This window comes from Filicampus tigris, chromosome 2 (assembly GCF_054856515.1).
Source record: "Filicampus tigris isolate MCC_2025a chromosome 2, RoL_Ftig_1.0, whole genome shotgun sequence".
Classification (NCBI taxonomy): Eukaryota; Metazoa; Chordata; class Actinopteri; order Syngnathiformes; family Syngnathidae; genus Filicampus; species Filicampus tigris.
The window spans coordinates 27,137,260-27,160,302 of NC_141218.1; the positions used below are offsets into that span (position 1 = coordinate 27,137,260).

Here is a 23,043-nt window from a genome sequence, read left to right on the forward strand (position 1 = left end):
AACCTGTTGCATCATTACCAAGACGACTCATGGATGTACTAGCTCAAAAGGGGGCTTATACTCAATACTGAGCACAGGGTCTGAATACTTATGACAGTGTTTTCCACACCGTGTTAATACTTGGGCGCTGTGCCCAAGTAAACAAACAGCCGCCCAAGAAGATTTTAAGAGAATTTAATAAAAGCATTTATATAAAAATAAAATTAAAAAGAAAAAACGGGTCGCGACCGTTTATACCGCATCTAACGTTAATTCGCCGTCACTAAAGCCTGGTTTATACACATAGCAAAAATATGACGAGTTGGCCAATTCATCGGTCCACACCTACGCAGCCGCTTTGCCGGTAGTTTTAATTCGCAGCTTTGGGGTACAACTGTTTGCTGCCAAATAATATTCAGCTACTCAACTGAACAAGACACCCTCTCATCACCCCACCCGCTGCACGGCTTTCCTTTTTTTTTTTTTTTGCTGCACGGATCTAAACCCTTTGCAAAATTATCATCCGCCCCCCCTTGTTAGCTCAGGCGGCTATGCGCCGCAAACCAGGCAAGAGGAGACGTAGCAACAGGACTGACTCCAACCACACAAGCACTTCGTGTGTGAAGTGAAGTTGAAACAGTCAATCACCTGCGGCACAGCAGGACCACTGAACCAACCCAATCACGTTGTTTCACCGATGCAGTTTTGTACGACACGAAGCTAAAAGACGAATGTTTGTATTTCGCTGTCCCCATCCGTTTTTTTCTCTTATGATCCAATGACAGACTTATTTCATTAATACTGTATTATTTTTTTATTTGAATACAAAATACGTGCAAAAAATGTGGTGTCACTGAGTAACGTGGTAACAATTTTTACTCTGAAAATTCACTAGAATGCACGATATGAAGTGTAAAATAAATTTTAAAAAAAATTGGGCATGGCTTCTCCTGCTTTCCATCTGTTAATCATTCCTCGTAATCCCTTTGTGAGAGCGACACTTATAAGAAGTGTAACTTGTTCGCCGCCATGGAGGCGAGATGATGGAGGCTGTGACAGCTAAGACAGTAGATTGACAGACCGGTCCGTCACGTAGGCATTCGGAATGCCCAGCTGTGACCTCAATTCATGAACATTTCAAGTTTCAAATGGAATAGCGGAACCACTTAAGTTCATAACTTGAGGTTCCACAGTAAATAAATAGGAGAAAATACTTGACTTACCAAGTTCTGGCGCTTTGCTTAGCACAAATGCATACGCCCAAAATTTGCTGACAGGCCCGTTGTAAAAGCTCTGGTCGCAAACCGACTGTTTGAGCCCTTTGGTCATGAGGATGTACGTCATGTAACTTCCAGTGCGGACGGCGCCAAATATACTGTATGGAAAACAAACAAAAACAGAGCATTCATTGAACCGTGACCTATAACAAAAAGCGTTTGTGTTTGCTTAAACATTGCTGCATGGCATTACATAACACTGGAACAGATTGCTGTATCTAGTTCTCCAGTCTATAGTTTGCATTGTGGGTAATGCAGTGTGTAGGTCAAGCCAACTGCAAGTGTTCATGCCATGCATTATAGTAACATGCCACCAACACGGTGAGAAGGCCAACTTCAAAAGAAAACTTAAATGAGCAAATAATATATTAAGCTTATTATCAAACACAGCCATATGTTGTTTATTTGCAATGCTGAGAAATGTATACTGTATTTCCATATTTATCTCTTTCACTTTGTTTGAATACAATCTAAATGAGATATTTGTATCAGTTATTTAATAATTAAAATGTGGATAATTACAAATAGTTTTCCAGTAATCCAAATAGAATCATTGCCCTCTGAATTCTAATAAACTTGCTTTATGTGGTGGAAAGAGATTCGTGTACATTCCTGGAAAGGCCCGCCATTTAAAAACAGATTTTACAAATGTCACTCATTTCTTTATCCCACCTGAAAACGGCGAGTGTGAGGGACCAGAGCACCAGAGGCTTCCTCAGCTCAAATTTCTCCCGTTGCTTCATGACATGTCGGCCGCCGAGGATGCAGGCGGCATAGAGGGCGGAGAAAAGGAAGGACTTCTTCCTGTATAAAGCAAATGACAAATGCAGTGGTCAACAACATACAGTGCTTTTACAAATACAGGCGCAACTCAATAACCCAGAATATCAGAAAACGTCATTAAGTCCAGTAGTTCAATTCAAAAACTGAAACTCCTATACAAATTCATATAATGCATAGGAAATACATTTTCAGAAGGACATTCTTTCCTCCTTAAGACTGCTGCACACTGAACAAATTGAAAGTTGAGTGTCAGTAAAGCAACACACAGTTGCTAGGACATGGGCTACAATAAGACAAAAATGGTGATATACTTGAATGGACACCGCTTGCATACATTTTTTTTTTTACCACAAAATTTGCTATTTATCCGCAGCTACATTTTAAATTCTAAATATGGTTAAGTATTCGTGGTGTAACGGTACGCTAAAAATCTCGGTTCGGTTTCTTGAAACTTTGTTTGGCATATTTTCGGTACAAAAAAAACAGACGTTTTTTTAATCTGTTTATTTTGAAAAGACGACAAGTAAACGTTACATTTTTTAGAAAAAATAAAAGCGCACCATTCGGGTGATCTAAGAAATGACACAGAATAAAAAATACAATAAAGATTTCTTAATTTTCTAAACTATTAAGACACTGAAATCTTTGAACACTCAGCAGCAACAAGTTGTCATTACAGCACATGTATACACTTTTTGTGATGAAAAAAACCACATAACAGTTGCAACTATTGCTAACTATATTAAAACTATTTTTTATAAAGAAAATTCAGTAACTTTAAAAAGTCTTTATGAAATTATATACACTTTTTAGAAATTGAAATCTTTAAATGTTCAACAGCCTACGATAAATCTCGCTATTTAAATTTGAGGTTTTGGGCTAAAAAGGCACACAATTTTGGGACTTATCCACGTACCTTTCCCCATCAGCAATTTTAACAGGAAAGCCAAAAATGTTCCCAAACAGGAGACCGCGGTGCACAGGGGAACTTCTGGTTCTCTCTTGTTTGCATATGCCATACTACAGTGATGCAATTTATCCATGCATTTATGACATAACACGGCTTCTGGCATACTGGCTCCCAATCTGTGCCCCCACTCGCTTACGTGTAAACTCAATAGTGTCCGTGTGATATCTACTCGCGGGTAAACCCGCGCTAATAAGAAAAACTGATTAGAAACGGTTCGTAAGTGGACCGAACCAAAAACGCTGTAACGAAACGAATTAATACAGCCACGCATACCGTTAAACCCCTATTAAGTATTGCTGTAAAACACAATTTATGTGTACTGTATATAGTGCATCTTTATGTTTCTCAGTCTCTAACAGATGAAAAGCATCAGAATATACACGTGACTGTGTCATGAGCCCACAGAGGATGTACCGGAATTCTTTTGAGTCATAATGGCAGACGCCATCGATTGGGGGAGCTCTGAAATGAGCAACGGCAGGGATATAGACGACGCGCTTGTGGACTTTGAACCAGTAGAACCAGTCGAACGTGATATATGGTTAAGATATGTTTGTAGACAATGACAATATCGTCGTCTTTGTAACAGAATAGAGGATGGTGATTACCATCTTTTAAATTAAAAATAGTGCTTCTCTTGCACTGACAGTTTATTTTTTACATCTTCGATTGAAACAATAAAGATTAATAAACTGGGGCCTGTGTGAAAGCCACGTGTCTAAGGTCTCAAATTGTTGTGGAATTATGTTTCTATATGCTACAGGGGTTGAGTTGTTAAATTATTTCATAGGTGATGAATTTCTGGGAAAACTTCAGGTTTTCATGGGTAATTCCAAAGACGACATTAGGTTTTGGGGAACTGTTGAGCCAGGCGCTTTAGGCTTTAATGGTCTAAGGCCTAAAGCGCTTGGCGAAACATCTCAAAAACCTAAGAGCAACTTTAGAATCACCCTCTAAAACCTAAAGTTTTCCCAGAAATTCAACACCTACACAATAATTTAATATCTCAACTCCTGTAGCAGGTAGAAACATCATCACAGAAGAATTTGAAATCTTAGATGTGGCTTTCACAGGCCTTTAACTGTTTCAATGTAAAAATAAAGTGTTAGTGTAAGAGAAGCACTATTTTCATTTAAAAAAATCAAGAGGTAATTACCATCCTCTATTCTGTTACAAACACATAGATATCGTCATTGTCTACAAACATATATCTTAACTATATATCACGTTCGACTGGGTCCACTGGTTCAAAGTCCACAGGCGTGTCGTCTATATCATGACCGTCACTTATTTCAGAGCTCCTGTGATTGTCTGCGTCCGCCATTACTGGTCGAAAAAATTCCAGGACATCCTCCGAGGGCTCATGACCACATCACATGAATATTCTGAAGCATTTCACTGGCTAAGAGACCGAAAATTGGTAAAGAAAAAAAACAAAACAAAACAAAAAAAAAAACGTATACACGTCCCCGGCTGCAGAGGTAGAAAGACGCAACAGCGCTCCTGGCTCTAGTGGTAGAAACGCGGTTATGCACTCCTGACCTAAATGGGTTAAAAACAGGAAATGGAAATGTGCAGTGGAGTTCCAGCGCATCACTTTAAGAAACAACCAAATTGATTGGTGCCTGTTGTAATGGAAAAGCAGCGGAAGCCAAGCCAGGCCAAGCGATGCCGGAGCAAAGCGGGGCTCGGCCGTTCTGGAACCTGTAATGGAATAGCGCCTTAACTGCTACATTCCTCAGAGCCAGCCGCCTATGAAACAGCGGAACTTCTTACCAGTACAGGCCGCCTCATGAACGTCAGCACCATCAGTGTAATCCTGCGCTTTGCTGTGCAGTCAAATGTTCATTGTTTACACTAGACTGCACCGCTATTGTAATTCTTTATCATCTTCATCAAAATTTCTGATGTGCACGTACAAGCAGAGGTGGGCATTCCGCCTGACCGACAGACCGGCCCGTCTGTCTGTCCGTCACTGACGGACGCCTGTTTTACTGACGTTAGACGGGAAAACATAAAACAAAAAGTTGATTTTCGTCCATCAGCATAATCAACACTAACCTGGTCAGTCCGAATGAACCTCACAGTCCGTCATTGACGGACGCCCGTTTTGCTGACGAGAGACCGAATTGCCACCCAGACAGCATCAACTGTATATGTACAGCAGGTGGAGGTATGTACCAAAAAGAGAATCATGAATGAGTCAGGCTGACTATTGATCAGCTAAGAAGTAATATCTTAGCTTTGAATACAGAGACAGTTTTACAGAGACGTTTTTGTGGGTTAAGTGTTACATTTACACTTTTATTTTTGGAAAGAGTAGGGTTAGGAGGTTGTGAAATGGCAATGAAATTTTGAAGCACCACACTCCACGTCACAAGATTCATTTATTGAAAGGGTTACTTTATTTCGGTTTGCACAAGGACTAGGAAGCATTTTAATCCACCAGGATTGTACCCTTGGCAACGATGTGATACGAGATCTGGTTATGGTAAGTAAAACTTTAAAGAAAACTGAAGAGTGAAAGCGGCAGCAGGCTCCCACTTAACAGTTCAATAGATTAGTAAATAAGTGCAGGCTATGTGAAATGACAAATGTATGTGTGTAAAACTGTTTGAGCAGCAAGCCGATAATATGTTGTGCACTCCATTTACCATTTTAGTCAAATCCGTTCAGCTAATGGATGTATGATTGATTTTTCATCCATAGGACCTATTTTTTTTTTTCACAGATTGACGGATGGACAGACGTTTGATGTTTACTGACGGAAGCGTGGTTAAAATAATATGATGGACTGACCGACAGACGATTAGTTTGGTTCAGCTTCAAAAAGTGACGGAATAGGGGTGGGTACCCAGGCTGCTGACGGATTACAAATGACGGACCGTCAAACTTTAGTAAAATGCCCATGTCTGCGTACAAGTACTGTACACTGTGTATCTGCATGCTTAACACTTAGCTGTAAGTCATTTACTGTACTGTATTTTTACGGGTACTGCAATGTTTGAAGATGTTTTTCAGCATTTGAAATGCTATTCAGGTGTTTCGGGCTCATATTTTAATATTTATGGTTTAAACAAATAGAGGCAAAGAACAAATCAAAATGCTTGCATCATCACCGTATTGTTTATCAAACAAAACTGGCATCACAACCATGAACACACTTGTGGCTGAGGTGTTTTAACCACATATCTCCAACTGTCTCCAGATCCTTATCAATGGTGCCATTTTGGCTCAAATGTCTCGCAGCTGAAGCCTTCAGTGTTCAAGATAAGCAGGCGGTGGGGTGGGACTGCTTCACTGAAGGCCCACATAAATTATGCCGAAAGCAAGGACAAAAGAGCAAACAACAACCAACACAACACATTCTTGTAAATGTAGGCGTGGTCGGGATGTCTGAATTGTCAATTCGTGTCAGTCATATAATGCAAGAACAGAGCAGCGTTCACACGGCAGCAACGCCAAGGCCGGACTGCAGGATGACATCATCGCTTCTCAATGCTCCTCAGAACAGTCGAGCCGGGTGGGGCTGTCGTATTCTCCTTTTAAAGCAGATACACAGTCACCTCGGCTCCTTATCTTTGGGCATTGGGCGCCAAGCTTATGATCGTAGATTGTAGAAATGGTATCACTTAAGTACAATTTTAAGTCACACCGCGAAAATAGACGATTACATAGACGGGAAAAAAAAAACAGGCTTCCGACTATGCTTAGCCCGACTCTTTTTTTTAAAAAATGTTCTAAGTTTCCCATCTAACGTTTATCACCTACAAAATGGGTGTCCGTCACAGGCAGAAAAAAGGAAGGAAGAAAGGAAAGCAAGAAAAGATACAGTAGGAGCCTGGAAGGAATGTTGAAAGGAAGAAGAACCGGCATGAAAAAGAGTAAAAAAAAAATCAGAAGGAAGGAAGGAAGAAAGGGGGAAGGGAAATAGATGGTATGAAAGGAAGGAAGGATGGAAAGTAGGTCCAGCTTTAAAGATCAAGTCAAGTGTAATTTTCTTTACAATAATATGTAATAGGGATGTCACGATATCCAAATGTCACGATACGATATCACAATATGAACCTCACGATACGCTAATTATCACGATATTGTGGCGAGGTTTGCGATATATGAAAAGTTCACGCTACTGTTGAGATGAACTTTGGCCGTCTCGTGACCTCGTCACACGCATGAGGGACGATTAGTGGCCCGGACTAAAATCCACGTCCGCCCTTGCTTAGTCCGACGCCGTTTACATTATTCTGTAGAGCCTCATTGGTGATGAGAGTGAGTCTTACCAGTATAGTACAGCACCGGTAAGAATATGTTCTATGCAGGCCCAATAGTCTAAACACAGCATTCTGATTAATATGGTGTTTGTGGAATATGAGTTAAGCAGTCAAATCCTCCCATTTTTAGCCATCTCAAGGGGCAGCCATATTGTCACTTCTGTCGACTGAAAATGACATCACAAATGCTCAGCGCTCAGGTAACGACCAATCACAGCTCACCTGTTTTCCCAAGTTGAGCAATTATTGGTCGTTATCTGAACCTTGAGCAACTGCGATGGCCCAATCCCAATACCCCACTTCCACCCTTGTCCCCTCACTTGTGCGTTTCCGCAGAGGTACGAATGTTTAGGGTATCCCAATTCTGCGAAGTGCTCTGTCACCCCGCCCTCTTTGCGCCCTTGTTCCGCACTTCAGCTGAGCCCGCACGCATGGCCCGTAAACAGAAGCATATTATCCACAATTCATTGCGGGTTTGCCCAAAATAGCGGGAAACTGAGGACATTCAGTGGAATTCCTATACCTGTGCCGAAAAAAGGCTTTTCAAGTGTAAATATGGAATTGTTACAAAGTTTTATCATTTGTACGTGTCATTTAATCGATGTTTTAAAGTTATCGTCTATCGGTTAATGTTTACCTACGTATTTTGTCCTAGTGTAGCTGCCGTCCTTAGCAACCGTCTGCGCAAATGGAGCCATAGCTGATTTTAGAAATACATTTTAACCCTACTGCACAAGTGATGTTTTAATTAACACTTTAGCGCTGTTAATTAGCATGCTGATATATTTTTGTGTGAAGTTCCTTTCATTTGTCATTAGTCTTTGCTCCTTTTGTGAACAAAAGCGAAAGAAATGACATGATGTGTCTCAGTCTCATTTTGTCTACATATTCGGATTCGGGATGACCCCCCCCTGCCCACCCACAAATGCAAAGTGTGTTACAAAATAACATATTTGCATAAACAACCGCAAATCCAATGAGTTCACCATTTAATAATCAATAAGCATGTTGTTGCTGTCGGCCCGGAATCTCACTGTCCAAATTTGGTCAGTTTCATATTTCTTCAAAAATCAATACTACTGGTCAGTTTCCACATTAACTGTTATTTTTACATAAATATCAAGCAATCTAACGGGCGAAAATATCTAGAGAGAAAATCTCCAAACACTATCTGTAGGTACACTTCAAACGTCTGAGGAATCCTGTGACGCCACCTCTTTTCCATGCCGCAAGAACCCTGTGGCATTTTATCTCCTCAAGATCAAAAGTTGCAACAAGTACGAATGCCTCAGTAGACAAAAATGAGTGAACGTAGGCCAAGTACATTTGAGTAGGCCTGTTTTGTGAAAAAAAAATAATTAATGTCATTCTTTGTGTGCAGAAGGCACACTGTCAACCAGGAAGGTAGATTTTGTGTGAAAATTAATCTTCGTCTATTTGGCTGCCTAGTCAGACCTTTGAACAGACTGTAAAGACACTGAAATCACAGTCATTAGATTTAACTAATGAAGCCTTTAATGATGCTGGGTTTTTTGGGGCGGGTTCCTTAAAAGTAGTTGTTTTGAAGATGCGTGGATTACTCCGGACTTAGTGTTGTTACGATATCAAAATTTTGATTCGATACTACACCTGCATTGAGTACCTCAATACCGAAACAGTACCTCAACAAAAATCTAAAAATCAGCAAAAGAAGCAAATTTATAACTGACAAAATAACTCCATTTTTTTTTTTATTTGCTATTAATTCAAATTAGGATATGATTTAGAAGAAAATAACATTTTAAACTTTGTTAAACACTTATGAACATTTTCACACATGGGAGACTGAGAAAAATATATTAGTTTCTTTCGATACTTGATTACCGTATTTTCCGGACTATAAGGCGTGACTTTTTTCCTAGATTTTGAGCCCTTGCGGCTTATGGTCCGGAGCGGCTATTCTGTAAATTTTTCTTCCACCGCTCGGGGCGCTCTAACCCGAATGACAATACAATTCAATACAATACATTTCCCATTGACTGGATGTGACTGCAGGTGGAGGAGTTCAACGGGAGAGGGCGCCATGCACTAGGTTATTGCATTAGGTGCTTTAATGCTTTGATTTTATGTTTTCCTAGAGGTCCGTGAAGTGCACATGAATGCGATTGGCTCATGTTACATCTTTTCTGTTGTTTCGATGTGAAATGCTATTGTTGATTTAGCACGTCGTGTGTTAGATTGGCTGACTTTATTAACATAAAACAAGAAAGGTGCAAATGTAGAATGTAGTAGAACAATAGATGGTGGGGTCTGGTGGACATTAGCTGACAAACTGGAGCGGCAGTCGGCAGTGAAATGAAGATAAGTACTGTTTATTTTCTCTTGGTTCTCTTCTGTTTTAATCAGCAACGTTGCTGCAGTGTTAAAAGGCACTGTTATGAAAGAATCTGCTCAGGTACATACATGTACATTTACAGTTCATAATTGTTCTGTAAATGCAGTAAATATAAAAGTTTTCAACATACATAGAGGTGCAGCTTATATAAAGGTGCGGCTTATTTAAGTTTTTTTCCAAAATGTTCTTTTAAAAAATAGAGTGGGTGCGGCTTACATAACGGCGCGGCTTGCAGCCCGGAAAATACGGTATTTATATTTCATAGACTAGATGTAAATTTAACTTTAAGAAATACATTTTTTAAACATCAATAGTAAAAAAAAAATGTGTACAGAGGTTTATAGAGCCATTAGTGTGACATCTACTGTAATATGTTCATTTAATTGATAATGACTCAACGTAATGTTGCTTCCGTGTGTCTACTCTTCTCTAAATCTGCTCCCAGCTAGTCAAATGCCTTGTCAAAATTTCCAAATTGTGAACAAAATAATTCACACTATTTATTTTTGAGGGAAGTGTTGGAAATGCATCACAACCTGTCGCTCGATAAAGTGGTGGTATGACTGGATGCTGGTCGGCGAGTTACTTGGCCAGATTGGGCGTGTTCCCACCTTGAGCAGCGGTAGTTTTAAAACAAGCCGTACATATGTGCTTTGTCATGTTGGTCGGCTTGCCATGGCTGCCGGCCATGTGAGCAAAAAAGTTCCATATGACACTTAGCACGTCATGCTTTTCAACGGTAAGACGAGGGGTAGCCAGCCCTTCCCTCTTCCTCTTATACACACGCAGAATGAGGTGTGCCACTTAAGGCATTTCTCACATGGCGGTAGACAGGCACCTTTGCCTGTATGTATACTTGCCTTTAAGACAGAGCTGGTGAGTTACGTGTTTCTATTTTTTTTTTTTTTTTTTTTTATATACGGCTGATAAAAAAATGCTATCGAGACGTTTTTGACGCCCAAAAGTCATGGTACGGTCCGGTATCTCATGCATCACTACTCCAGACAGCCCCAGCATGCACTATAATGCCTAGCCATTTAATACAGTGTTTTTTTTATCACACGGGGTCAAGTTATTTGTGCAATGTTTGACACACCTTTGTGAATTTCAATCTATCTATCTATCTGTATAAACCGTGTATATATACTTGAGTCATAAACAAGACTGCATAACACATTGTCAACTTTATGCAAGAATGTGCTGATGTACAAATTGGAGTATCGTGTCAAACCCAGGAATCCCTGGGGTGAAACTCTCAAGCTCCTCCCCCAGCGTTGCATGGAGTTGCTGGCTAACCTGCTGTGAAACTTGTATCCATATTAGCCGGACCAGGAGATCTCAGCGATTACACAATCCTGAGTTTGCTGGGAACGAGTCTGCAATGTTTTCGCCGGACACCGTGTGTTTACAAAGTAAAAGTTAATGTGTACAATGTAAATGTTAATGTAGGCACAAGCGAGACGATTTGTCAGATGGTATCGAGCATAGGAAACACAGGGACAATAATACAGTGGCTTGATGAAGAGACCAAGAGGTGGCAGGCATGAGAGCAGGAAGCATGTGCGTGTAATCCAATTAGCAAAGCACCCACGGCCTTGATTACATCACACAATTTAAAGAGCAAAATAACCTGGCCAACTCTGCCACTAAAAAAGGGAAGAAGGTAGTAGGTGAGCAGTATCGTTTGAGCCGAAGATATCGAACTACTTTGCACATGTCAGAGATCAAATACATCAGAATCCTGACAGAATGTCAAACTGAATAGCATTTAAATTTTCAGTGCTTTTAAGGGTGCCAACAAGGAGCCTACAAAAAAGAAAAGCTTATACAAAAGATCTGAAACAATTAAATATCTTTAATGTCTAAACTTCAATGCTTTAGCATCAGCCATCTGTGAAGGACATCTGCGTTGACATAGGCTCATTTGGACGAATCTGATTGTAGTACGAGCTCTGGAATTCAAACCAAAATGGATGACGTCCTGTTCATTTTTCAGTTGGGATGCCCAGAGCACATTTTTTTTTGTAGCAGAGTCTGAGTAACCTGATTTTACGGAGCGCCTAAGTTGACATGGAAGTAAAACCACTGCATTGCAATCGATTATACCCGGATTTTCATAATTTGCAGGCCAGCCGGATCTCTATCTAAGCAGGGGTTGACTTAAGTCTTCATAAGCACTTAGTCGACGTCAAAAATAAAGAATTTGTCCACACTTTTACAATTCTCCTAGAGGGTAATGTGTTCTTCTAAAATGCCTTTCTGTTACATAGTGCATCATAGTGTATTCTCTACAAGGTCGTCCTTGTCGAAAAAGAGGCCGATATCACACCAGTCAGCTTTGTGCAATCTCTCCGCATGTCCATTAACTATGCCACATATCAAGTCCAGGGTCAGGCTGACTGTGGGTAGACATCTGACAGAAAAATACCTGTCAATTAACATGTCTAAACAACAATTTAAGCTCGCAAATTCTTGGAGGCAGAGTCATGATGTGTCGCAATGCTAACAAATTGCGTCAGTGGCATGCTCGTGCATTTTACTACAGTTCTTTTCATCGACAACTTGAGAATTTAACAAGCAACTCTCTCTCTGAATGTTCTGAACTCTTGCTTATATGTCAATGTCATTTTCAGAAGAATAACACAGGCACCATAGTGAAAGAAAAAACAATTCCACACTTTAAACCAAATTCTTGCCGATCAATTTATTTTTAGCATTACATTGGTACCTTGACTTACGAGTAGGGTTTGGCATTGAGAACTGGGAATCGAGTGGCCGGGACTAACGCGCCGGTTCTCCCTGAATCGTTCATATTTTAAAATGTCGGTGCTGAATTTTGATGCCTAATTCGCACGCGAAAGAACCACGAACGAACAAGGACCTATAGGAAATGCATGTGCAAGCAGCCCCTCCCAGCCACCAAAGCCATGGCGCGGGTACACAGCAGTTCGCCCGTCCCAGCTGGCGCTACTCAGCAGACCCTGGTTTATATGAAGATGAATATGCAAATATCATTTACCTTTAATTTACCCACAGCACCATCTGATTGGTTCCTGGTGCAGTGGGTAACAGCCAATCAGCGTAAAGCTGCCTGTGTCTCTCTCACAAGAGCAGCAGGCACAGGGGAAGGCGAGTCAGAAATTCAAGGTATTGAACAGACTTTGAGGAAATGTTAATAAATGTCAGTCTACTATAACTGACAACCATTTATAACATTACTATGAGCCCTTTTTTTATGTGTTTATGTCAGAGCAGTGAAGTTGCTGATAGGGAAATGTTGATAAAAGTAAGAAGTGAGTGAGTGTGTGTATGCGTGTAACCCACGTCATGAAAAGCTAAACTCGACTCAACTTTATTTATAGAGCACTTGCAAAAATTGACGGCAAATTACTGTATGCGAAAGTCCGGTCACATGAATTTAGAGCAAAAAGTGTCACTTTTTCTGCTTCCACCGAAAGTCAGAACACCCACAAAAAGCAATGGAGAGAAGACACGGCCGTGTTGATGAGATTATTTTTCTAGCTAGTAGCTGTGTTGAGGATAAACTTTTCTGTTTTTGAACTTTCAAAACTTTAAAAGATGTGTGAAAGATAAACATTTGAGTTGTAGTGGATTTTTAGAAAACTATTTACTGTAGTAAACCTTAAGGAGATGTTTGTTTTCATTTAACTATAAGACATGCATCTGAGCCTGGGAGTTCCCAGCACTTTTTGTTAGACTTGGAAAACAAAGTTGTCTATTTTCTAAGATCTAAAAAAGCTTTAAAATGTTGTAAATGACTAAAGTTTTTTAATATACAGGTGCTTAAAGGCCTTTAAACTAAGTCAAGTGCTGGAGTTTTTATTTTTCAACATTTTGACACCATTTTAACCCTTTTTTCTACAAATGAATATCGGCTTCAAATATCGGTTATCCTTGATCACTAATAATCGGCATCGGTATTTGCCCTGAAAAAAGCATATTGGTCTACCGCTAGAAATTACATTTTTATTTTCTAATGAAATAAGTAATTTTTTTCAGGCGGAAAAAGCAAGCTCAACGTGATCTTAGCTAAATAATTGTAATTCTGCTAATAGTAATTCTCCAACTATTGGGTGGCGTTGCGCATTTAAGTTTGCATCTGACTGGTCCAACTCAGATAAAAGCATACAATTCCTTAAAAAAATTATTGCACGTCTTTGCGACATGCATATTGCATAGGGCATTATCGCGCAATTGATATTTTTTTCGATATATTGTGCAGCCCTAGTGTGAATAATATACATCAACTTTGGCAAATTAAAAAAAAAAACAGTCAACTGGGTGATGTTCGGGGTGGTGGGTAGGCTGATTACCCGAGTAATCAATGGAATAATCGACTCCAAAAAGATTTGTTAGTGACCGCCCTAAACAAAGCCAAAAAGGTCTACCACACTCTTCAATTAATTTGCTGCCCCTTTGCTCCCCCCTGTAGGATTGATGTGATGTGAAAGCCAAAACGGGAGCAGCACTCCAGGCATCATTCCTAAAGAGCTGGCCCACTTCTACCCTGCTGACCGAGACCAGCCCAGCCTGCGGTCATCGAGGTTGAAGCAGTCGAAAGTGATCAACGTTGTTTTAATGGCTGCAGCAGCAGCAGCACACTCACATTAATGGTTATAATAACCCTGTGGAATTACATTAGCAGAGGGTTTCCTGGTCTCCAGTTGTCAATGTTTTAAATTTGGTAGACAGCTTTAAGCCTTTGTCTCCTTTGTTGTGTTAGCCTGCAACATGAGTATGCAAAATTCAGCTTTTAAAGACGATATGGAAAAATTGCTTTTTGCCATAATTTATCAAGGACTATTCGCCCTCGAATAGAATACACATCACTCAAAAAACGCCTCTTGAAAAGCATTTTGTCTCTGTATTGCTTTATTATGCGCTTCCCCAATTTGCTCGTCTCCATGCACAAAAATGCAACGTATTTTCCAGACTATAAGCCGCACCCTTATATAAGCCGCACCTATCAATGTTGAAAAATTGGATATTTACTGCATTTACACAACGATTTCGAACTGTAAATGTACATGTACCTGAACAGATTATTTCCTAGCAGTGCCTAATACGGCAGCAACTTTGCTGATTAAAACGGAACAGAACCAAGAGAAAATGAAAATACTTATCTTCATTTTACTGCCCGCTGCAACTCCAGTTTGTCAGTTAACGTCCCTTTATTGCTCTACTTCCACATACGACCCAATGCAACATCTAGTTCTTAATAGGGGTGAAACGGTTCACAAAAGTCACAGTTCAGTACGTACCTCGGTGTGGGGGTCACGGTTCTGTACAGCAATAAGTCACAAATGCATAAGACTAGGTGTTTTTTTTTTTTTTATTTAGTTTTAACAGAGAGCAAGCTACAACTCAAATAGCTAAAAATCAAAATACATTCCCTTTTATAAAAGCATAAAATAGAATAAAAACTTGCGCATTAGGGTTGTTCATAAATAATAATAATAATAATAATAAAAATAAAAAAGACTAAACAAAGGAAACCCCCTTTTCTCATATGGATAGAATGAGGTTGCGGATAAATTCAGGTAGCACTTGCCAACTATTGACTTTAACTTCATTATAAGCGCAGCAGAGCACAGCTCTTGTGCAATTGTATATGCTAATATGCGCCCGGGACGGAACATTGTAACGGGGCTCCAGCATGTTTAATAAACATTTGAAGCCCGGCTCATAAACTAAAGCATATGGACGCATAGATGTTGCTATGTATATGCCGATTGCTTCAGTAATTACTAATAGCTTTGTCTCTGTCTGCTTTCACTTCTCTAGGCTGCTTAAAAGTAGCGTGGATAAGTTGTTGGTGTTGAGCGGGTTTCTTTTTTCTAAACCCGGTAACTGTATCGGGGTCATGCCATCTTACATGTGTTAGCATGTTTGAATTGTTACCTACAACATACCGCTCGGAGGTCGCACAACGCCGACACAGTTCTTTTTCGCTCCACCGCTCGCACTCCATCGCCGTCGTACTCAAATCGAAACATTTGTTTTGATTTATTTCTTCTTCGAACAACAAGTGTGGCGGTTGCTTGGTCTAAGGCATAGTTAAAATAAAATGACGGACTGATGATTAGTTTGGTCAGGCTTGAAAAAAATGACGGTTCCCAGGCCACTGATGAATGACGGACAGGCAAAATTTAGTAAATTGCCCACCTCTGTATATGATGGACTAAAAGAACTGACCCCTCGTGGTTGAAACCAGGGGGCATCCATCTTATGTTACCACTGTTACTGACAACTTCTGTTCGTTTTTTGGTGAAATCACATGTGTTTTACACTAGGATCCCTGTTGGAGTAACGAGACACGAGAGCCTCTCAAAGAACGAAATTCACTGTTGGCATCGACCATTTAGAATATATTATCTCAGTATTGTGGCTTACAGAGGTTAAGTTTGAATTTCGCTGCAAATTTTGTCATGCTGGGCTTTGCTTTCGTTTCATTGCTCATGGTTTTGACATCATGAGCCGGATTAATCTTTTAGAGTAGCACTCGGAGCTATACCGTATGAGAGAACATTTATAATCGCATTCTTACCAATGAAATGTACATGTAGCACTTCTCCCAGACTTACTGGTACAACCGTAGGCCAAACATTGTGGCGTTTTCGGCATAGAGACAGAAAATAATGTGAAAACGCTGCAGAGAAATTATTGGATTTAGGTTGGGCGCGCTTAGCGAGTGGCAACGCAAGATGGCCGCCACTGCCTCAACTTCTCACCACGTCAAGTAAGCAGCATGTTGGTTACAGCGCACTGATGACCTAGTATTCAATTATGATATCTGATCAAGCTTTGTGTGATGTCACAAACACAAAGACAGGAAAAAAAACACTCGAATATGCACTGATTTGGGGATAATCGAGTGTTGTAAAAATGCCATGTGATGAAATAGACTGGCGGTGGTGCTGCTTGAAATCTGGCCAAAATACTTTTATACAAGACATAACTTTAGGTATGACGTTTCTTCCTATTTACAGCCGTTTACTTGTTCCTCGCACTGACTTTCTTCACAAATGCACTCGCGATCCCAACTCAAGTCCACGCTCACGATTCTGGAACGGCTCATTATATTAGATGTGATCGCTTCACAGATACTAGGATAAGTGGAGCAATTCGATAAATCATTTGTAGTAATTCCATATTAATTCCAGCAAACAGCAAGTATACTTTGAAGCGTTGGATGTTTTCATTGTCATCGCTAGCATTAGTCTAGCAACCAGAAATTGGAATGCTGCCCTTCCCCAGTCAGGGAAATGGTGCATGCTTACAGTCCGTTACATTATTGTGGAGCTGAACATTGGAGTCCTAGGAAGTGTATACAGAGAAAAGCTTCATTGAACACACTTCTCGAAACTATGAGAGGCTCGGAGGATAAACAAGGAAGCACCGCAACCGTTCCAAGGCTCGAAATGTTTTTTTTTTTTCATTTCAGAGCAGTGTTGCGAATCAATGACTTAATTTGAGGAGCAACTTTCTAACTTTCTTTTTTTTTTGCACATTCATCCCACGGAATTTAAGCAAGGGTTTTATTAAACCACAAAAATATGACAACGAATGAACAATTGGTTTTACTTTTGTTGTGTAATCAACAGTTTTTATTTCTTAAATTCAAATTATTTATAGCAGAAAACTATTTTCCTGTTTAGAAGCGAAGCTAAATTGATTAAAAAGGTGGAATAAAAGCTCTGACGTAATTTTGGGAACATGTATTGTATTTGTATTTATTGTGCTGACCTCAAAAGTCAATGTCAAAACTCGGGACTCTATTGTAAAAACAAACAAATAACACTACTGATAAATTATAAATAGTAGATTCTATAGGCCTATTAATATACTTTGAAGCCATTCCTCCTAGCTGACGTACACCGAAATGGAAGTTAATTCATTTCTGGTTCTGGTTCAATTAGGCATGTATGATTTTCTCAACAGAAACCAGAGACTTATTAATTGTCCTGCTATTTTGCTGTTCAACGTTGAATGTTCTCTGCTTCAACGCAGTCGCAGCCAGACATCTGTGAAAAATGTAATCGATCGCCCAAGCACTTAATTGCGTTATTAAACACGCTAGTCGTGTCAATAGTATGTTAGCTTAGCATTTAACATGACATTTCCGTCTTTTCTCGGCCTCCTTTTGTGAGTAAGATACTTGTCAGAAATGTAGCTTATTTGCCGGCACGCAGGCGATGATTACTGACTTAGGTGTGAATCCACATGTTTAGGTGCACTAGTAGCCAGCCGAAGCTGTTGCTAGCTAGCTGCTTCCGTGTAAGAAGCACATAGTTTCCCTCGACCTCCGACTACCCGCAGTAAGTGATGTGAGCTATTTTGGACCGTGGCTCATTTTCTGTTGTTTTCTTTTGATGGTTGTCTTGGCATTTGATTCTTAGTTTAGCTATTCAATGTGTACTAATGAGGCACAAAATACAAATTTTGACTCGCAAACAGTGATGCAAAACCGCTCACATAGCGATGCAAAACCGCTCATTTCAAACCTTGCATTGAAGTCCAGTACACCACATGTGTGGAACATACAAAACTGATCCCTAGTTCAGTGGGGAAATTATCACACTAAATTAGCACTCCTTATGACTCCCATGGGAAAAAAGTGTAAGTAAAAAGTGCTAGTAATAGTGGTATTAGGAAGCATTATTGTTGAAAAAAAGGGGAAATAATGACAACTACATTTGAGAAGGGTATTTGTGTTTTCTGATCTTGCTACGCGTGATTAACGCTACCATCTGCACTGCTTTTAAGATCAACAAAGCAGTAAAGGGTTTCTTTATTTCTGTATTTCTTTTTTAACTTGACCCAAAAAAATAAGGTAAAACATATGGTACAAAATAACAGCTGAGCTGGGCATTTTACCAAAATTTCCCAGTCCGTTTATTGCCTTCCCCCTGCAGGCGGGCACCCTTCCGCCATCCGTCTATCCGCCTTTTTGTCCGGCCGGACCAAAAAGTAATTGCCTAAAGGCCAGTCCGCCTATCTTTTTGAATGGGCTTTTGCATTTCCATCTACAAACTTCAAACAACTTCCACTAGCACCAGGTTTCACCGCGGCATGGAAGCCTCACCACGGCCTGACTAAACACATCTCCTTTTAGGACCCTGAAGCTGTCAAAAAGCCTAGGCCGTGGCCAACGGGAAGCAGAATCCTCGCCGCGGGCATTGAAGCCTCACCGCGAAAATAGACGATTACACAGACGGAAAAAAAAAATGGGCTTTCGACTATACTTAGTCCATTTCTTTTTTTTTTATGGTTCCCCTCTTTCATTTATCGCGTACAAAATGGACATCCGTCATAGGCGGATAGACAGACCGGTCCGTCACATAGGCGGAAGGAATGCCCAGCTCTGCAAAACAGGTTCAGGGGATGAAACTGATCAATTATTTCTATTCATGTCAACTGAAAAATTACTTTCATAATTCTTTTTGATACTGAAATGAAAACATTTAAAACAAATTAAGTTAATAAACTGAGATTTGGCAGCTGTTTTTACAGCGATTGAACCTACATTTGTACCAAAGTCATAACCATAATATTGTATAAATTACAAAGCCATAATTAGAGTTTAAAAAAGTCTATGAAGACAATTCAAGTAGGGCTGGACGATTTTGAAAAATAATATTGTGATGGCAATTAAATATGTGATTTTTTTTCAAGGTCCTCTTCCCATGTAATGCTTTAATACAAAAAAAAACACTAATTACAATAAACAATATCAAATTTATAATACATTAATGTTCTGTTACTATGCTAAAATAAAGGCGAATGAACCATGAATTAATATGAAAGACAGTTTATCTACTTTTAATATAGTTGTTAACTTACAAAAACTTTGACCTGCAGTATTTTAAACACACACTATGACACCTATGGCTGCCACAATTGATTATTTTGCCAGACAACTAATCTCCAACAGTAGTCGTGATTAGTCGACGAATCGGACCATTTGGAAATCCCGGCATATGGCGCCAGCAAGCAGCTGCTCTTAAATAAATCATTGTTACAGCTCCAATTCTTTAAGGGAGTGACTCTCAACCAGTGGAAATTCAAGAAAAAAAAAATCAAGAATATCCTTTGTGAGCTGCCAATTTCCCAAAAAATGTGTTTGGTTGAGCAGAGGCTCATTTGCGCGAGACAAGTCTAGCCCCTCAAAATAGCCAAATATCAGCAAGGCAAAAATACACAGTTTTAAACAATTTTCAGCTGTGTTAATAATGCCCCAAAATACCCCACAGATCAAGAATTCAGCACAGTTTTATGTCCTCGCTGAAATTAGCCTTTTTTGAGGAAGGGGCCCCTACTCACACGATTGAGCCACTGGTCAATCCATCCCTCTCTACTGCGGGACCAATGCAGAGCACGGCTTTTGATACGATGGCAACAAGGGACCGAGCTTTGGGGTGGCTACTTGTAGAGCCGCAAGCCGAAAAAAAGTTCAAAAGCAGCACCTCATCATCAAGCCGCCGGCCAAATCACTTTTCAACCTTCAACATGACTATGCAAAATGTTATCAAAGAGAAACTGATTAAAAACAAGAACAGATTCTTCACAACCTTGTGATAATATAAATGTATCTAATCTCACAATAACACAAAACAAAACAAACAACTAAACAACAATTAAGTGATATCACATAAGGGGGACTGATGTACTCGCCCACCTGTCTGAAACAGATTCAGCTCATGGTTCGATTTCCAAAGTAAACGCAGATGTTTGCAAATGTCTCATTTTGATTAAACACAAAAGAAAATCAGTCTGCTTTCAGGAAGGACTACAGAAATCACAAGATTACAGCTCGGAGGCTGAAATCAGAGGATTGGATCATTTTAAGTTAAAAGGGGAAGTCAACCCAAATTTTTTCTTTCCAATTAATGTTCTGTGTGCCTCCAATCCAAACATGGCATTCTGATTAATATTGTGTGTGTGGAATGAGTTAAGCAGCACAATCTGCCCGCTTTTAGCCATCTCAGTTCAAATATTCAACTGTTTTCTGAAGCTGAGTCATGATTGGTCGTTACCTGAGCCCTGAGCAACTGTGATGTCATTCAGCAAGTCGACAAGTGGCAAAATGACCACCTCCTCATTTGGAAAAAAAAAAAAACGGTTGAATTTTACTGCTTAACTCATGTTCCACAAACGCAATATTAATCAGAATGCTGTGTTTAGACTAGTGGGGCTAGATAGAACATATTATTGTTAAGAAAACACTTGGGTTGACTGTACTTGATTATTAAAATAGTTGTCAATTAATTTGATAATCAATTGATTAGTTGTCGATTATCAAATTAATTTGACAGCTCTATTTTCTTTTCAAAAAATGATCACCTGGTAAACGAACAGCCACATCACCTTTGTCTTTGATCTGCCACAGTCCTTTGATGGCCTTGATCGGGCGCTTATGTAAACTAACATCTAAGATAAGACACAGCCAATGATGTCTGTGAGACTACCCTTTAATCTATAGACTATGTAAACTATATGCGTGGACTGATCTTATCAAGATAGTGAGATATATGTGGACCATGAACTGAATTAGAGTCTCTAAATTAAGTTTTGATACTTCTTTGTATCTTCTTGTGTCCGTTTCCTTTGTAAACCAAACCACTTTGAGAGTAACCCTTACCAACAATCCACAATGCTCTTTAATAAGCATTTGTGACTGGTCACGCCGGTTTGGCTCAGAGATAAGGTTTCAGGGTTCTTGTGATTCACACTGATGAACATGTTACGCTGCTACCCTACCTCCTTTCCCCTCTAGTTGAAGAACCTCACACTTTCCCTTGAACAACCATGTGTGTGACTTCTACTACGAGACTCAAGTCTGCATAGCAGATCTGTGATCCGATTGGCCGCTGCACTGTCAGCAGACATCAGTAGAGGCGTCTGATTGGTGCTTCCTTAGTGCCAGGGGATGGCAGACTCCTGTGCTGCTGACCCATGTGGCCTCTTACATTCTCTTGAAATGAAAATGTGATATTATGTGATGCATGTTGAGGGAAAGCTCATGCAGTACACCTTGAATAAGTCAACAACAGCCACAGCAGATGGCTGTGAGCCTTTTCTACTTATTTGGTGGGAGGAAACCTACAATGATACGTAAAGATTGAAATTTAAGGCATAAACATCAAACGTTTCGATACATAAAATACGCAGAGGCATTTCGACTGGGCTTCACAGCACCAGGCTACAAGATGGGCTGAATTTTGCCGCACCGGGCTACGAAATGATCTCCATTTAGACCAGTTTGAACACATTCATTCACTCCGTATTAAGCTAAGCTTGGCACATTATGACCTTAACAGCATCATCATGGTGCCTGATGCCTGGATGTGGAGAAGGGCGGAGGACGTGTAGGGGGTAAATCACAGAAGAATCAAGGGCATCACCGGCGGGTTCGGACGTGAGCCGCGGATGGAGCGCCAGTGCGGTTTGACTCGATCTGTATGGGGCGTTGCAGTGCTGGATTCGAAGCGTGAAACGCGGAACGCTTAAAACGTGGGCTTACCAGTTCTCCTGCATCCATCGGATGGCCTCCTCCTCGTTGAACTGCCTTTCAAACTCGTACTCTTGGAGAGCTAACACCGACATGCTGGCGGCAGCAGGGAGGCGAGCTCGGGCGACAAGCTTAACGGTGGAGAGAGCTAGTAGTGGTGCTGCTAGTAGAAGTAGTAGGAGGAGGTCTGGTTTAGTTGCAGCCCGCCACTCACATCGCCCTAGCCGCCGTCGGGACGTCGCGGTCGCGCGGGAGCTTAAGTGAGGTATCGTGATCGTGATGCACTGCCTGGTCTGAAAGTGAACGCAGGTTCTCTTCCTCCTGAGCCCGCCGGCCGGCCTTCTTCACCATAGCCACGCCCTCCGCTCATTGAATTGATGGCATCCCGCGGGTCCTAACGCCGGAAATCGTATTAGTGCTGCTGGAAACGTATGAATTTCAATTTCAATTGCAAGATAATCATAAAAGTGGATTAGTGGATTTCATGCACTGTAATATTAGATTGTCATTGCAGTTAGTTATGCATAATTTTATTAGGTAAAGTGGTGTCTTGAGAAATGTGTGACCATGGCCGCCTTTACCTACTCATAGGCCTGGGCGAACCAATTATTATTAAACTATTCAATAGTTGATGGCCCCCCTCCCCGCCCCTAACTGAGATTCTCAACAATTTTTCAACATTGACACACAGATCAGCACGCATATTTATGCATTTAATTAATTTTAACAAATAGCCAAGAAATCAAAAGATTCACACACTTATATTTTTTTATAAATCAATATTGTATTTTTTCAATCACATCTATGAATAAAATATATTTTAATAGTATTGCACTGATATAATAAAAAACTAC

The 23,043-nt window shown here is 40.2% G+C and overlaps 1 protein-coding gene across 1 annotated transcript in view; it reads right to left on the bottom strand.

Moving 5' to 3' along the window:
• The window catches only part of elovl6 (ELOVL fatty acid elongase 6), a 25,268-nt gene extending 2,721 nt beyond the window's left edge, over positions 1–22,547 (bottom strand). The window contains exons 1-3 of the mRNA XM_086024373.1: positions 22,202–22,547; positions 1,929–2,060; positions 1,203–1,354 (exon numbers count right to left, since the gene is read on the bottom strand). Of these exons, the coding sequence (XP_085880499.1) occupies positions 1,203–1,354; positions 1,929–2,060; positions 22,202–22,284 (367 nt within the window). The 5' untranslated portion in view covers positions 22,285–22,547. The remainder of the gene's footprint in view (positions 1–1,202; positions 1,355–1,928; positions 2,061–22,201) is intronic.
• Between the last annotated feature and the right edge of the window lie 496 nt (positions 22,548–23,043).